The sequence below is a fragment of the Puntigrus tetrazona genome, chromosome 25, assembly GCF_018831695.1.
Source record: "Puntigrus tetrazona isolate hp1 chromosome 25, ASM1883169v1, whole genome shotgun sequence".
NCBI lineage: Eukaryota > Metazoa > Chordata > Actinopteri > Cypriniformes > Cyprinidae > Puntigrus > Puntigrus tetrazona.
Window position 1 is genome coordinate 6,187,061 of NC_056723.1, and position 17,388 is coordinate 6,204,448.

At 38.3% G+C, this 17,388-nt stretch overlaps 1 protein-coding gene across 4 annotated transcripts in view; it reads right to left on the reverse strand.

Moving 5' to 3' along the window:
- Positions 1 to 17,388, reverse strand: part of ntrk3a (neurotrophic tyrosine kinase, receptor, type 3a) — a 184,417-nt gene that overhangs the window by 106,627 nt on the left and 60,402 nt on the right. For 2 of the 4 annotated variants that reach the window (XM_043228369.1, XM_043228368.1), the window contains exon 4: positions 3,504 to 3,572. In XM_043228369.1, coding sequence (XP_043084304.1) covers positions 3,504 to 3,572 — 69 coding nt within the window. Of the gene's footprint in view, positions 1 to 3,503; positions 3,573 to 10,557; positions 10,746 to 17,388 lie in introns of those variants that run through there. The other 2 variants (XM_043228370.1, XM_043228371.1) reach the window with 2 other exon arrangements.

Genomic DNA, 17,388 nt, shown 5'->3' on the forward strand with positions numbered 1-17,388 from the left:
CAAAAATATTTTGAAAACTAAATTAACAGTGATGGAAAACAAAAGACAAAGAGAGAAAAAAAACTTGTTCAAGTTCAAAATAAATATAAAGTTAAATATAATTTTGTGCTTAGCCAGAACTATATGACCAGGAACAAATAAAAAGATGCATGAGACCACAAATGCCTGTTAAATACAACGTTATCAAAAACGAATTGTATCTCAAGTTTAATCACTACAGAGATGTCAGAGCCAGCGGCAAATGTCGGAAGAACTAGCCGAGCTTGAGGCTGCTCTTGGTAGATACATAAGCACTGAGCGCCCGGCGATCGCCTGGAGCTCTGAACACGACATAGTACATTTTTAAATAGGCGCTTTGTAAATAAACAGCAGATTCACTTAAGTCACTTAAATGACACAATACAGGTAAAATTAGAGGCTTTTTTGGCAATGACGTTTTACCAGTCAACAAGAACAGAAAAGAACCCATATTCTGAAACTCCTATTGTCAGTGTGAAAATATAAAATTATAAAATAGTAATTTTTTGTGTTTGCGCACTGATGTAAAAAAGCCAATGTAAATAAACTCACGGACAGCAGAGTGGAACGAATTAAGGGTATCATGCAAAAATGACGACTAGTCAACCAATCAAGCTTCTGCAGTGAGTTTAGTTCCACCCTTTTCGTACCCTTTGCTGTACCAGGTACCCTTAAAGAAGGGTACCAAATAGTGGTACGGTTCAATATTTTAGTACCATTTACTGTACAACGGAAACTGAAATAAAATGGGTACCATACTGTACCAAGTGGACACAAGCCATAAAGGCTGCACAGATCCAAATTTGTATAACTTTGTTTACTGAAGGCATAACCAATGAGGGTTTAGGTGAATATTCACTAAGCACCGCATTGACACTTGTGTGTATTTAACTGTTTAGGCAATAACCGCTTTCTAAAAGTTGGCTTCACATGCGCCGTCTCACGCACAGAAATCCTCCCGAGGAACAGCACAATTTGTCTTCTGCACTTTTAAAAACATGAATAAATCTAATCAACTTTGACAAATCAAGCACGTCCCATTATGCAACAGTCATGTTACATGGTTTTACTAATTCGCGTGTGATTTGGGATTTTTACTTGATTACTGTATTTACATAATCGTTGGAGGCCGAAATCAAAAATACACTTAATTGTGCAATTCTGAAATTGAGATGTTTTGGTTAGTATTGGAGATCAACTTCATATATTTATACTTCATGTTTCCTTTTATGTCAAAACACCCCTATTAAATTTTTTTTTTTTTTTTTCCACAAATTGTTAAACGATGGTCTGTACTTCTGTTTCAGACAGCGTGATTTAAAAATTAATAATAATAATAATAATAATAATGATTAAAAAAGAGACTTAAATTCCCATGTAAATATATACAATCTAGGGTTTAAGTAAATAAAATGTATTTACATTTTTCTAAAATCAAGGAAAATAAAAATAAATAGCCTCCAAAATATGTATATTTAACAGAGGGATTAGACTGCACGAAAGCAATAAGAAATGAAAACATCAGGAGGCTTGCAGATGGCGGTTTTGCTAGTATTACGCAAGAGTGCACATATGGAATATGGTTGTGTTGTTCCTCTAGAGAGGGTGTCCCACAATCATCGTCGCCTCATGACTCTGGTATTACCCATATGACCTGGGTTATGTCACATGAAATTAATTTACCCTCAGACTAATCACATGATGAGCGCAGCTGTGAACGCAAGGAAATTTGTCATTTCCGTCTGACCTGCAATATAATAAAGACCACGAAGGACCACGAATGTCGTAATGTGATGTTAGCCGCTTATTTAAATGCGAAATAAGTTCAGATTTAACCAACGTGTCCCTGGAGATGCTTGACTCGACAGATATGTTAACTAGAAGGCCATGCAGCTAAAATTAGGATAGTTGGCCATTAAGATGGAAAGTACATGGCCGCATGCTTTTGTTAGCACTTTTCTATTTCTAAGGACAACACATGTTCGATATCTCTCAGGAAATCCAAAAGTACTCCTCTCCTTGGAGTATCTCCAAAGGACGTGCTAACCCTGCAGAGAAGATGGGCCACCTCAGAGGAGCTGTCCTGCTTCCCTGGCTTAAAATATCACGTTTAGTCACGCGCACACGAACACACCGAGACGCAGATGCCTGTATGGATAAAGTCCTATGCACTCAGCTGATTGGTGTTTGCATGTTGGACAGGACTGTGATGGCACCCCCGGCATAATTATGAAATTGCTTTACATGATTTGCGATAATCCTGGACAAGAGTCCAGTGAATGGCTACCGCTGCCAAATGAGTCTTTTCACACATTAAATAAACATCAACACGTTCAAATATGCTAATAACCAAATATTAAAGCTCATAATATAGAGCATAGTGCATAGATAAAGTCTACATTGGAATTGTGCAGTGCATATAACAGCATAAAACATCAACTACTAATAATTTTTAAAAAGCTGTCTTGTGCCAATTAGTCATTTTTTCCTTTAATTTAATTTGTAAAGTTTTAGTAATATTGCAGCATGTTTTAACAATACAGCGTACATCAAGTTCGAATAAATTAAATCACTTTTTATGGTTTTGCTTTTAGTTTCAGTTTTAGCTTTAATTAACTGTAATGCATGTTTGAGTAAACATTAATGGGAAATTTACTTGGTCATGTTATTTATGAATTGATCTATATATTTTAATGCAATGCAATGATGTAATTAAATGTTATTTATTGTTTTATGCTATTGCAAGAACAGGGAAAAAGCAGGTTACAAATTAGCTAGATAAACTAATTATTAATTATATTTAAATAATACAACAAACATTATAATTTTTTAACACACACGGATAGCAAGATGGATAGCAAATCGCATGCAAATGTATTGTTCTTTTCCAGTCAGATCACAATCAAGCTGAAGTGACCAAGTGTAAACGACAGACAACATCCAAAAGCCAAAACTCATAATTCTCATTATGAAAACGCAACAGTGCAAAACTTGTGGCATTTTGAAATCACCAGGTCCCCCGCATTGCAATTTTTTTTTTTTAAATCGCCGTAAAGCGGCTTTCACAGGAAGTTACAATTTTTACATTACATTTATGTGTCAAGAGGATGGCAGACATGTACAGAGAAAATCATCCAGTTAGTTAATGAAGTGTATTCAAACAAACATTGAACACCATACCGCAATAGTTAATTATTCTTCAATTATGTTATATTCTATAAAAGTGTTATTTGGTAGTTATCTAGGTTTAAGGTTGGCATCATCTGAGGTCCTCCTATGAAAATGCAAAAATGCAAAACTAGCATAAAGAATGGGTTTCAAATATTTTTGGGGCGAAGAAATAACATTTATTGCACAATCAAGGCTTATATTTACTTAGATATGAAATTCAACCCTGCAGGGTGTCCATCCGCCAGTTAACAACAGCGAAAAATCAATGAAGGTTTGGGAATATAAAGAAAGTACAAAAAAAACATTTAACTTACAGCTCGAAAAGTTGGAGATTCTGAAAGAGTTGCCATGAGAGAGTTATCAGAGGGTTCCCGGACAAGTTTCTGCAGAGGAGAAAAAAAAAAGAATGAGAGAGAGAGAGAGAGAGAGAGTTTAATGATTTAACACTGACTATTTGCGACAAGGTGATAAAGAAAACACAAGGGAGGCAAACAACGGCAGTGCGGCGACTGGCCCAAAGTTAAGGGAATAAGTGCACCGGTACGGTACCTTGCAGCCTCGCCAATCCAATAAACAGAGACTTGGTCATTTTCAAGACAACAAATTAAATCGAGGAAAAGGAGGCCTGGAGCCTTAAAAGCCTCTAAACTCAATACAATGCTAAATGACTGTGAAGCAGATAAGGCATGTTTTCAGAACAGAGCTTTTAGATGTGGGAGGCCGAGATGGAAGCATTACTCCAAAATAAAAGTGAGGGTCTCTAAATGATGTTTGTGTCAGGTCCAGTAACTAATACAGTGGGATGAAAGGTATTACGTGTGCAAACCCCTTCGAGTTTCCACTGAAGGTCTTCTAAAGGTTCGGAGTTAAACTAAAAGCAAACACCTTTTCTCTTGCATACTTACAGTACATGCGCAAATACACGGCCTTGTGGGACGGCAGCAAGCAATGCCTCTCCTGAGGCTGAAACAAAAACCCTGGAGCCTCACTAACAGGCCTTCATTATCAATATTTATTGAATACTTCAGATCACTTAATACCCCAACACTCGCCTGCTCAGATCCTATCAGGAGCAGCTGACAGATAATCAATGCGCCCAGATGCATCCTTTCGCCCCAGTGCCGCCCAGGGGACCGAAGCCGTCCCTGACCTGTTCCTTCACCTGCATTTTATTACTGACAGCAAAACAAAAGATCATTGCAGCCAACCAGAAAAACCGAACAATGGAAGCCTGCATGCAGATCTGCGCCTGTATGAGATAACCATTTTTTTTTATACATGTAAAGTCAACACAAAGTCAAGAATAAGGATTTTTACCTATGTTAGCTGTACTGGTCCTACAAAATAATAGCTATAAGTCCGTAAGTTTGGCACAGTGACTACAACAAAAAGTTTGATATTCAAATAATAAAATCACAGTCGAGCTTTCGCAGATATGTGTGTACAAACATGTCAGTGCAAGAGGCATGGGTTACAAACAATAAAACTTGTGAATTTATTTTTTTCAACATGTCACAGAAAATAAGTAAATGTTTTTTTTTCAGATTGTAAGTCAAGTTTTCGCAACTTTTATACAAAAGAAAGAAATGAACCCAAATTGACATATTAACATCAACATTTTGATTTGAATTTACGCATTTCTTAAAAGTAAAAATAAAATAAACCTCTCATACAGACAGCTAGAACAAAGATGCAATGCAAGAATTGAAAGTGACCTTTACACTGTAAATAATATATTTTTCAACTCACAATAATATATAAGAATTACTGTTTTACTGTATTATCAAATCAAAAATCTACTTTTTTTCTAATATCAACAGTACATTTATGACTTCTGCTATAATTGACTGACTTCTTGAAAATGCATAATGCAAAAGTGGATGTTAATATGTTGATCTGTTAATAACTAACAAGATAACATCTTCAATAAATGCTCACGGGGGATAATAATAAAACCGATACCAAAATGCCTTATATTTTTTTATTTAATAGTGGTAGTAGTAGAAATAAAATCTTGTTCACGCTTTTTTTCTGCAGTTCAAATGTGTCAACTTTATTTAGCAACCCCAGCATGCACATTTGTAACTACTACTAATGTCATAATAGGAAAAAACAGAGCTTAAAGGGCCCTTTTGGCATATCATGGTACAAAGATGTAAACAATGTGTGCTTTCTGGAGAGTTCTGAAAAGGTACCAAGTAAAACGACAACGCCCACTTGTTGCATATGTTGAAGACAAAGTCGCTTTAACATGCTAATATGTCTAATCGGAATCTTCTTTAGCCGGTGCCAGCGTGACACATAAGGACTCTCCAGCAGCAAAGAAACTCTAAAAAACCCAAATAATTAAATGAAATAAAAATGTGCTTGCTGCTCTGACTTGTTGCCATAGCAACTTCAGCCTGTGAATCCTCACACTTTCTTTTCTCTCCATTTCCTGTGTCGCAGGATGAGAGGCTGGAACCAGCTAACCAGTGACGGAGAGCGTCCTCACACACACCGCAGACAAGAGAAGGTGGTGAGTGGGAAAGGGATAGACAAAAACGTATAAATTGACAAACAAAATAACCTTCGGTTCCTCAAACAAAAGTTTCTCGGTAATGCGCCCACTCCTGCTCCACTTGCCCTCAGCATTCTAATCACCTCATTAAATTGATAATGAGATTATTAAGGTGGCCTCCACAGGGACACACAAGGGCTCCGTATTTTGGTGGGGACATTATTATTCTTAGCACACAATAGAAGAGTTCATCTGGACAGTGGGCTGTAAAGGAAGGGTCTAGGGGACCAGCACGACTAAACCTGAAGTGCTGTCCGTCAAGGCTTGATTCCTGCTAGACCTTCATACAATAACAAATCTGCAATGGAAAAATGACTTTCAAGGACTTCAACAGCTGGGGGAACTAAAACATGAAATACAGAAGATTCGGAATATTGCATATTGATGAAGCAGTTAGCTAGTCTGACTTATTATAAGAGCTAAAAGTGATTTTAATGTATTAAAAAAAATAAAGCGGAGGGGGGAGAGAGCTAATAGAGTCTTAAAAAAAAAAAACATCATATGCACAATCTGGGTTTGTAACTACATTGCTAAATAAACTTGAAATGCTCACTTAATTTTGATATTTCCAAAATAATTAATATCAAGTGGTTTTCAAATTTCATTGTTACTTGCAAGCTCAACTCTTTTGCCAAAGTTATTGTACTAAAATGTAATAATAATACTTGTATTAGTATACATATTTATGAGAAACATACGTTTATTGATAACTACAATGCAACATTTGGCTTGGCTGAAAAAAGTAAAAAACATTTTTTAAATGCACATATATACACATACACATATACATGTATATATATTAGTATTGACAAATGCAAATATGCTAATAAATACTAAAGGTTTTATAAATAATAATAATAATAAAACTATGTAAAAAAAAAATCAGGAAAATGCTTGAACTGAAAAGAAATAAAAACAGTACAATATTTCTGTAACAGGGTTGCTGTTAAAATTAAAAATAGAAAAGCAAAATCACTGACAATTTTTTTTTTAAATATTTAGTTTACAAAAATCTTCTGAAGGTTAAGCACCTACTTTCACTGTCCAAAATTAATAAATAAAAATAATGTTTATTTCAGGCTCTATTTTGTTGGCTATTCATGAAGAATTCCATTTATTCAGAAGCAGAAGTATTCACCTCTGCGTTTCGGGTTTTTAATTCTCAAAAATTATAATTCAATGAGAATACGACGTAGACTTCCAAAGAAAAGAAAATAATCACACACGCCGTTAGTTTGAAAATAGAGCACAATAAACAAAGATGCGTGTGAGCCGTCATACTCCCTTGAGGGAGTTTAGCTCCCAAATAAACCTTTTCAGATTGTCGCAGACTATCAATTACGGTAATGACTTTCAGAGAAGAACGAGGCTTGAGTGATTGGCGAATGAGAGCTGGAGCATCTTTAAACGTTTCCTGTTAGCCGGATAACGGCTCTACGTGTGTATGTGTACACGTCTGTATGTACTTGATGCGCATGTAAAGGTGGAGGGTGTCTTGCCGTGTGCCCTTGCATACGAATGATGTCATTACCGTGTCATCTATTTGGAGTCAGGCACATGTGGGACGTGGGAAGGAGGGTTAAGGGCCTTATTGAGACAGATCATTCACCCACATTAGCATAGAGAGAGAGGAATTATTGAGTCCCTCTGAAAGCTTCATTAGCTCCTAACCAGACATTGTACTCACCAAGCACACACTTCCGTGCGCTCGTTTCTGCTGTTCTCGGGTGTGTGGCAGTCAACCTCGGTGACGACGATGACGACAAACACGTCAACAGAAGCGCACGACATGAAGGCCTTTTCATGAAGCAACGCAAACACATAAAAAGCTAACTCGGGCTTCACTCGTCTGCAGCGTAGCGAAGCTGCCCAAACTGTTGTCCGCATTCAGGAAGTGTCCTTTTCAAAGGTCATACTTCGTTACAGTCAGAAGAAATGTCAGCTAAAATTGGATTTGGAGAAGAGGCAATAAAGAAATAAATAATCAAATCACACATCAAACGTGACACGCAACCTAAATACAAAGGTTGAGATTGTTATTAAAGATGGAAAGAGACAATATATTTCTGAGAGTGCGTTCAGAAAGCCAACTCAAGAGGTGATATTTACCCTGATAGCACTACTATGTTGAATGGACACTGTCTGTAACGAGTCCAGAGCAAACGCTAGTCACAAATTAGCTGAGATGCTAAGCTACAGAAAAATTAGCTAAGCTGATAAGCCATTTATCATTATGACTATTACTGAATGCATTAGATGCTAAAGACAAGATTAGCTTAGATGCTAAGCTACCAAGTACTGCGCATAAACATTAGCTAAGCTAGTTTTCTAAAAGCTACAATAAAAGCAGCATGGCTAAAGTGGTTTGTTACATTTAAAACATGAAAATAATCATGATCTGTACAAAATAAGCAAACTAAAAAAAAACTTAGAACCTAACTACCTAACTACTTAGAAATGTAGTCATACGTTTCAACCCTGTTACCCAAGTTCATCTATGAAAAAAAAAATTAAAAAACACTTAGCCGCAAACTAGCTAGCCCCAGGCCAATTGAGGCTAAATTTGTAACCATAAGCTGAGGTAAAAGTTTACTACTACTAGCTGCAGCTCACGTTTAAGATTGATTTCACTTTTCTTATAAGTTCTATGACCAAACAGAGTCAGAATATAAAGAAATTAAAGAATATATGTCTCACTGCACAAACCTAAGTAATTAAATTCCAAATCTCCGATTAACACCTCAATTAAATGAGCATCTTTGTTTAGCTTTAAAGGGGAGCAGACAATGAAGTGCAACAAAAAGCCACATTATTTTACCTCATTTTCTGCATGCATATCGCCATGGCCCAGCTGTGTCTAATTAGCAACGATATTCACGACATCTGCGAGTCCGTGAACGGCCACGGCGTGGTTTTGGCACATACGCACGTGCCGACGTATAACCCTCACAGTGAAATGACAGAAAGCTTTGCTCTCAGTGCCCGAAAGCATTTGGTGAGCTGCTCTGGGATGGCAGCGCCTCATCAATAATACACGCTGAAGGAGTCACGGGGAAGGCAAGGGCTAAACGGCCATAAAACGGCAATTAGATACATAGCCTGCAGTCGTGGGTAAGGTAACTATGCATGAAGGGGTTACCGAGGGCCGGGGGCAGGCCCTGAGCTTCCCTCAGCCAGTCAGCGGACCATGGGAAAGGCTTTTCTACCTGTAAACAACAGACAACAGGTGTCACTCCCTCAGGAGAAGAGCATTATCTGCGGGACACCGCGGATGCTAGACAGGCACCAGAACGGGTTTGGCAGTACTGATGAGAAAACATCTTTTATATCAGACACCTGCGAGACAGTAATTGCCGCTGTGGAGTTCTTGCGAGACTGTGATGCCTTTCGCGACCTCAAATAAACCTTGAAGCCCATAAAAGGCAGATCTTCCAACACTATTGTCTTGTAAACTCATATTTTGTGCACAGTTTTGAAGGATAACTGGCATTTGGCTTCATATACAACAGAGTTTCTTGGAAATGAGCTGCAAACAAACCCCCACCTAAACCACACAGTACCATCAAAAATAAATAAGTCTGTATGAATATTTCACTGGCTTCTCTGTGACTATTAGACCAATACACATTCATCAAACACGTCTTCAAGGTCAGAGTTTCTTCTCCAAGGCAAAGCTGGACCTCCTTCCCACACACGGATATTCAAATCCCCTCTGTCAGCAATGTATCGCTTCGTTTGCTTTGTTCAGACTCGTTTCTACAGCTGCCTCATCCTCCACGCTTGTCTGCTTTCTACAGCTGTCAGTTATTCATGGCTTTTTGCACTGTCCCAGATACTGTAAGCCTGCTTTAAATGCTAATTCACCCAGCCTTAAACCTCAGCAATAAAAATAAATTAAAAGATAAATAAATAAATAGCCTGCATACAGTTAAAATGGGGATACATGCTTAGTGCATCACTCTTTAGGGACTTAGCATTTTAAAATAACAGATTTTTCATTTTGCCATTTATGCCAACTGTTAAAAGGCAAGCAATCATGCAGTATATGAAATATGGGGTCTAACTTCCCCTCTCTATAGAGGCCTATATATGAAAATGTTTTTGTACAAGCAGATTTTATTGTTTCAAGAAACGATAAACGGGTAACTGGTCATTTCTGTACCAATAGTAGCACAAAATTATATATGAACATAACCGATTTTTTAACCTGTCTAGCTTTCCATTTGGCAGCCAAACTGGTAGCCCCACCCCAAACACATTTCATTGGTTTTTCTAGTGTTGGTTTAAAAGCCAGTTATAAAAAGCATTCTTAATATTAAAAGAATTACAGAGGTCACACCACAGCTATAATGATTAAGGCACCAGCTGATAAACAATCAAATCTTTGACTCACAATCAGAATCAGTTTTACTATCACAAGCTATTTAAAGTTGCAGAAGCGCATGTACTTAAAGCTCGTTTTCACTGGCACTAGCATTTTCAATTAATTACCATTAAAATTGAGCTTAAATGCTTGCGAAGCAATTCATTGAACATTTTTCTGCAACAATTCGATCTTCATTTCCTCATTTTCAGTGTTTTCTCAAATGCTAAGCCTTAGATACTTATTATCAGATGCTTAGCTTAATAATCTATACAAACAAACAAACAAACAAACATTATTATATAAATGACTACACATAGCATCATTTAAGATCATTTAAGGATTTAACTCATTTAAACAACATTACTGGGATATTCACAGGTTAGATTTTAACACAGTAGTTGCTTTAAAAAAAAAAAAAAAAAAAAAAAAGTCTTTATCCTACCGGTAGCATCTCAAAGTTGATGAGTACATTGTGGCTTCTCCCAGTTGTCCTCAAACAAACTCCAAACTCAAGTTGCTTACACCCAACTTAGTAACCAAGTGCAGGATTTGCACTTCTTTGGTTTTGCAACCAATAATAAGACCAACTTGGGAAGAAACAGAGAAAAAAAACTGGAGAAGCACATCCACAAACACTCTTTGCACGTGATAATTACACACACCTGGTTCCATGTGACATCATGTGCTGTTCCACTGACCAATCAGCTTCCTTGCTCTTGGTTTGTGTTCACAACCAATAGTTTCACTTTTTTCCTTCAGATCTGAAACCTCATTTTATCTGATAGATTTGTGTCTTAATATGCACAGTGATTATATACACACACATATATATATATATATATATATATATATATATATATATATATATATATATTTATTTTTTTTTTTTTTTTTTTCTCCTTACTTGCATTTGGTTTAACACCTCCCACTTGAGCTCCTGGTCAACTGGCCCAAGAAGGTCACATAGCTAAAAATTGGTGTCTTTATTGCTCTTCAATGGGAATCAAAACAACCAAGCATCTAACATCCCTATGAAGAATCGTAGCTGGAATCTTGTCATAAAGGTTTGTTTGTTTGACATCTTTAACCATTTCTGCTTGGTTTGATTTAACAATGGAAACAGAATAACTGGGCAATATTGTGACCGTTACATCCCTTTCTATACCTTTTGTGTCTGCATTTACACTGACAACTCTGGCCAACTACTGAACTCGTAAAGCATTCTGGTCAGCCAACCATACCACATCTCCCACAGCCACATTTTGTTCCTTAGTATGCCACTTGTTTCTTACAAACAGGTTAGGACCTGCCAGCTGACACCATCTTCTCCAGAACCTGTTGACTTCATCCTGGATAATTTTTTGTCTTTTGTATGGATAGCTATCAAATTCAAAACTTCCTTGGTCCCCACTCTTCCTAGAAGAAGAGAGTTTGGACCCACATATCCCACACAGTCCTCTCGACTTTGTACCCTGGCATCAATAGGTCTTTCACTGACCAAATTAGCTGTGGTATAAAGAAAGGTTTGAAATTTCCCCCAAGACAGATTGCTATTAACCCCCAAATTTTGGAGGACTCGCTTGACAAGATGGACTGCTGCTTCTGCTGCTCCATTTCTATGAGGGGAATCTGCTGGATGAATTTTCCAAGACCACTCTGTACCATGTCTGGCTGCTTCCACTTCTAACTTCACTCTGTCTTGTCATTCTAGGAATCTCTTAAAGAAGATCTTTAAGAACAGACTTGGCTCCTATGAAATTTGATCCTGAGTCTGACCACAATTTCCTTAAATTTCCCCTTAAAGCTGTAAATCTCTGATATGCCAGCAGAAATCCTTCAGTTGATTGATCACTGACAATATCCGTATGAACAGCTCTTGAGACCATACAACAAAACACGATTCCCAAAATTTCAGTCCCACCCTCTTTTTTACCGCATTTTTTTACCACATACGGTCCAAATAAACCCAGAATTGGTGCAGCTGGTTCTGTCCACTCTGGTGGAAGGTCTCCTGTAATCTGTTGGTACTGTTTCGCTTGTGCCTTTCTGCAAGTCACACAGCTATCTACGTTCTTCTTAGCTAGTATGCGGCCTTTTACCACCCAAGCTTTTCTTTTCATTTTCAACAAAGTTCCAGCCACTCCTTCATGATTTACTTAATGAGCTTCCTGAGCCAACAGTGTTGACACATGTGCATTATAAGGCAAGACTACAACAGACATTTTGCCCTCATTGAAAACTTGAATTCTACCCCCACAAACCTACAGTCCAGAATTATCCTTGTATACTGCGAACCTACTTAAGGTAGTATAAGGAAAGATCACATTCTTTTGGGCTGTTAGGAAGAGATCTTCAAGCGCATCCTTCTGTTCACTCACTGTCAATCTTCTTTGCAAAGATTTTACCTCCCGCTTTGATGAACTCAAGGTCTTAGTTTTTATCTTCAACCACTTCTTGAGAGCTTGTCACAGCCAAGCAAACTCTGGCCAGTCTGGACAAATTGCTGAATTTCTTAAAATCAAGTAACTTATTTGTTACTAAACCATCAAACATCCTTTCTAATGGAACATCCAGCTGCCTTTCATTTTCACTTGCAGAGATACTGGAATATGCAGTGAGGTAATTTATCTCAGTTTTCCCTCCATCCTCATGAGTTGTCAAGTTGTGCTTTTCTAGGAGGCCTAAATCTGGTCTTTTCTTAGCCAGACTTCTGGTTAGAACTGCAAAGAAAGACTTTCTCTGAAGCTTGTGAATGCTTTCTCTTGCAACAGTTGCAACTTCAGCAGCTGACTTCAATGGCTAATCCCCTACTGGCCATTTAAGGAACACTGGCCCTTTCTGCCAAGCAGAGTCTTCATTGAGGTATTCTGGACAAGCTCCTCTTGTCTGCAGTATTTCAGTCACCTGGAATCCACCACCAGTCTTTAACAGGTGTAGTTCTCTGGATCTCTCCAACTCTATTGGCAAAGAAGGACTGGTAACCATAGCTTTCCCGCTGAATAGCTCCCAAAACTGTTTGGCTATCCAGTAGATGGAACCATTGTTCAGTCTCCATTTGACAATGCTTCTCAATATACTTCATAAGTCTGGCTGCGTAAACGGCACCACACAATTCAGCCTTAACTGCTTCCCCTTTCTGATCCAAATGAGTTAATTTGGCATTAGATTCAACTAGCCTCATCTCAATGCCCTTGTCTGATTCCCACCTGAAATATGCCACAACTCTATAGGTCTTATCACTTCCATCAGAGAATGTAATTCCCCACGGCCTTCCTTTCCAGCCTGCAGGTGTTAAACCTCTCAGGAACGTTATCTTGCCTAGTTAAATATACTCTTCAAATAACTTGATGGCTTCGTCTCTGAGGCTTCCCGACAGTGGGCTGTCCCATGTATTTTTGATTAAGTTTCCACATCCTGCTTCCTGAAAGACCTTCCGTACAAGAATAACCCCTTTTTGCTTGACAGGTGTGACCAGGCCAATGTGATCATACAATCCAGCCACTTGACTTTGTAGCTCTCTTCTAGTCAGAGGATTAGGAGTCAGTCCTGAACTCCTCTTTAAGGAGGTTTTGTCCTACTCTCATTTTCTTTTTCCGCTTAGAAAAATTAATTGATGTCATGATATACAGCTTATCTTCCTCTGCTAGATACCCAACTCCAAGGGCCTTGCTGTCTTGATCCCTCAGCTGGTTCGGAAGTTTCAGGATTCTATCTTTTACTGCTGGCTTCACTGACTCACCATCACCAGATTTCCACTGTTATCCTGACAGAGACCAGTGCTTCAAAAAAAAAAACCTCCAGCTCTTAGGATCTTCTCAACACCTTCAGTTATTCTACCCAGCTTGTTCTGATAATTGTAGGAGGTTAGAATATCATCAACATTACTATCCTCTTCAATTACTTTGCGCTCTTTATGTAAATGAGAGAACTTTGTCAGTTTTGCAGTTTCTTGCATTGGCTAATTGTGCAACACAACCTGCTCTGATTATTTCTCCATAGAAACCTATATAGATACATTTCTCTCTCCTCCAGCCATACAGTTATACATCTTCCTGATGTCTCCTAGGGCAGCATAAACTCCTCTCCTGAACCTTAGAAGGACAGCTCTGATGGGATTGATAACATCTGGGCCTTTCAGAAGAAGATCATTCATACTTACTCCTTTAAATTTCTGAATGCTGTTCCATACAAGGCACACCGGAGTAGTAACTGAATGATGATTTGGTGCAATCAAATGGCTAACATACCATACAGGTCTGTTCCAGCAATTAATTACATCTTCAGTAAGCTTGATTGCTGCTCCTTGCTCTACCATTTCATGAACCTGAGCTGCATAAGCAACCTGCCACTCTGATTGCCTTTTGAGCTCCTTTTCTGTTCTCAAAAACATTGCCTCTACTCCACTTCTATATTCTAGGAAAGGAAGCTGGATCTTCAGTTCAAGGATATTTTGCATGCCAGTGAGGAGATTTGCTGTGAACATCATCTTCCACATAGGTAAGACACAAGTCTCAAGTTCTCTTTCCTCTGACAATGTCATCTTCTTACCACCTGGATGATAGTTCCCACAGCGACAGGCTCCACACATCAGTTCACAAGCTGCCCCAATGCTATCCCATTTCCACCATTCCAAGAACTCATGATTGCTTGCAGTTACAATGTGCGTTTCAGCTATGGTTTCTTGAAATAGTTGGATTGGCTCTGGCATCACTTGCATTTCAGGTTCTCTCACTCTCTCTTGATATTTTACTGCAGCTGTTCTCTTTGAGCTGGCAAAATGTGTTTTAGACTCATATGCAGCTATGTTTACTTCTTTAAATAAGTCTGGATGAGCTCTGCCTACTGTCTTTCCCAAAGACTATCCCATAAAACAAGATCCCCACAACCTTGACTCTCTAGGGGGGCTAATCTCCCTTCTCTGTGAAGTTCAATCTCTTTAGGTCTTACCAGCTCTTCGAGTTTGACTTGTGGGAAGAATCTCTGCAGTTGCTTAGGTCTGATGACTTTATGCATTTTGGCAATTTCATCCAGGCCATAAAAAAGAAGCTCATGTGCTCTTTCTTTGCCTTCATCACTCTTGACTCGAACTCTGAGAAGATATCGCTTGGTTTTTACCTTGTGGTCATTCCAGCAACTCCATGCACTATCAAAGTGATATCTTCGCTTCTCAACCTCAATCTTTCTGCAGCCTTATGGGTTACATAATTGGTATCTGATGCAAGGTCTATTTTTAGACAGGAATGTGTCTTTACAGTTACTGTCACCCTCGTGATGTCCAAGGCACTTCTTGAATGCTCCAATCTTCCTCACAGCAACTTTCTTTTCAGCTAGTTTTAACTCAAACTTCTTACAGAGGAAAATCTTGTCTTTATGATTTGCAGCTCCACACACAACACCCACTGGCAGGATCTTTCTTTGTGGTTCTTGTAGAAGCATACCTTCTTACAAATTGATTTTCTGACTTTTCTTGTCTTTCCACCTTGTCTGATTCTGAGTTGTTCAAGTTTCTCAAGAACATCTACCTGTTTCTTTAATAACTTCAACAGAAGGTCAAAGTGATTGTCTGGAGACACACCATTATAATGATCAGTCATGAAAATACGCCAGTCTCTTTTCAGGCAGTTTACTTTCAATAGACTTGATTACAAGAGGGTTCTTGAGAGCACTGGTGTAACCAACATCTGTCAGGTCAGATAGAGCTTTTTCAATAGTCTGGATTAAGTCTATCACTTTTCTGGGTTGATTTCCTTTTACAGAAGTTATTCAATAATTTCCATAGCAATTGTTACCTTGTTTTCATATCGGTTCCCCAGCAAACACATCTTCAGCAGTATTATAACTTGACAGCCGCAGGTTCTTAACAATTTTGTCATCCAGACTAGCTTGATTTTCTTGACCTCTGCTGATCCAATTGGTTCTCCTTGTTTTTGCAAACTTTCCCAATCATTTTTCCAATGAAAGAAATCTCTTTCCATACCACTGAATTTAGGCAAACTGCATTTGGATCTGTAGGGCTTCTAGCATTTGCTTCCTAAAACAAGTCTATTATTCTGTACTTTTAACTGTTTTACTCTTTAAGTCTTTCCAAATGAATTAGCTGAACTTCATATCCTTCACAATTGACTCCAGCAACAGGCATTGAATCAAAATAATCACAGGCTTTCTCAGCTTCATTGACTGCAGTATTTTATTCCTCTTGGCCATACCTCTGCCACAAGTTAATTTGGACAACTTTTCGCACCTCTTCCAGCTTTGTCTCACAATCATTAACAGTCTTCTCAATATCTGCTGCCTGCTGTATTTCAGGCTCTACTTTCTCATCACTTTTAACTTCCAGCTCTACAAGCAATCCCATCTTATAATCATCATTGTCATCAAAAAGTGCTCTTGCACAAGAAGACAGTTTCTGAAATTCCTTCCTGAGTTCAGATTCAATCAAATCATTCGTATCCCACCTCAGTAGCAGCAAAAGTATTTTGCAATACAATATAAACATAAAAAGTACACCATACTTATTTTTTGATGTAAGTACATATTAGTTAAGGCCCCCTAAAATAAAGTTAGCTTGAATTAATTGAATTAGCTTTCATTCAAAAGCTTAAGAATTATATCTTCATGTTTGAAACTTCTACAATTATTTCCCTTATGACAAAAAACATCTTTTAAACAAAATACAGGATCCAGAGATGTTTGTGTACAGAAATGGCCGTGGTGATATCCTAACCATTAGACAAACTAGAAAAGGCAAGTTGAGTTTAGCAATTACAGTATCAGTTTATATTGAAGCCAAGTAAGTTGTCAGTCATATTAGTCATTATATACGGAAATAGGTTTTATATAGAACCCACATCATGTGGGATATTCTCATGAGATGGCTAGCCTACAACCTTAGGTCATTACCGCTGCATTCACAGCCATGATACATCACAAATCCCTACCCACAATGCCGCAGAGGCCCCGAAGGTGCCTGTGACACCACTGTCCTTCTTGTGGCCTTCAAGGACTGTGGAAAAGGACAGTAGACACTAGGACACCAAAGACAAATCTTCTTCTTTACTCAGCAGGGAGCAATAAATCAGTCCAAATATGTATTAGCTCCCCCCTGAGACAGGCGTGTGATACTACGCCTAGCTGTCACAGTCACGAATAAAAGAACAAAAACAAAAAAGGATATGTTTGTCCAGGGTGTGCCGAGCGGTGGGCCTCGGGTCGGTGCGCTAATTGTCTCTTTAATGATCTCTGACCGGCGCTTGTCTCAGTTCCGCACTTCACA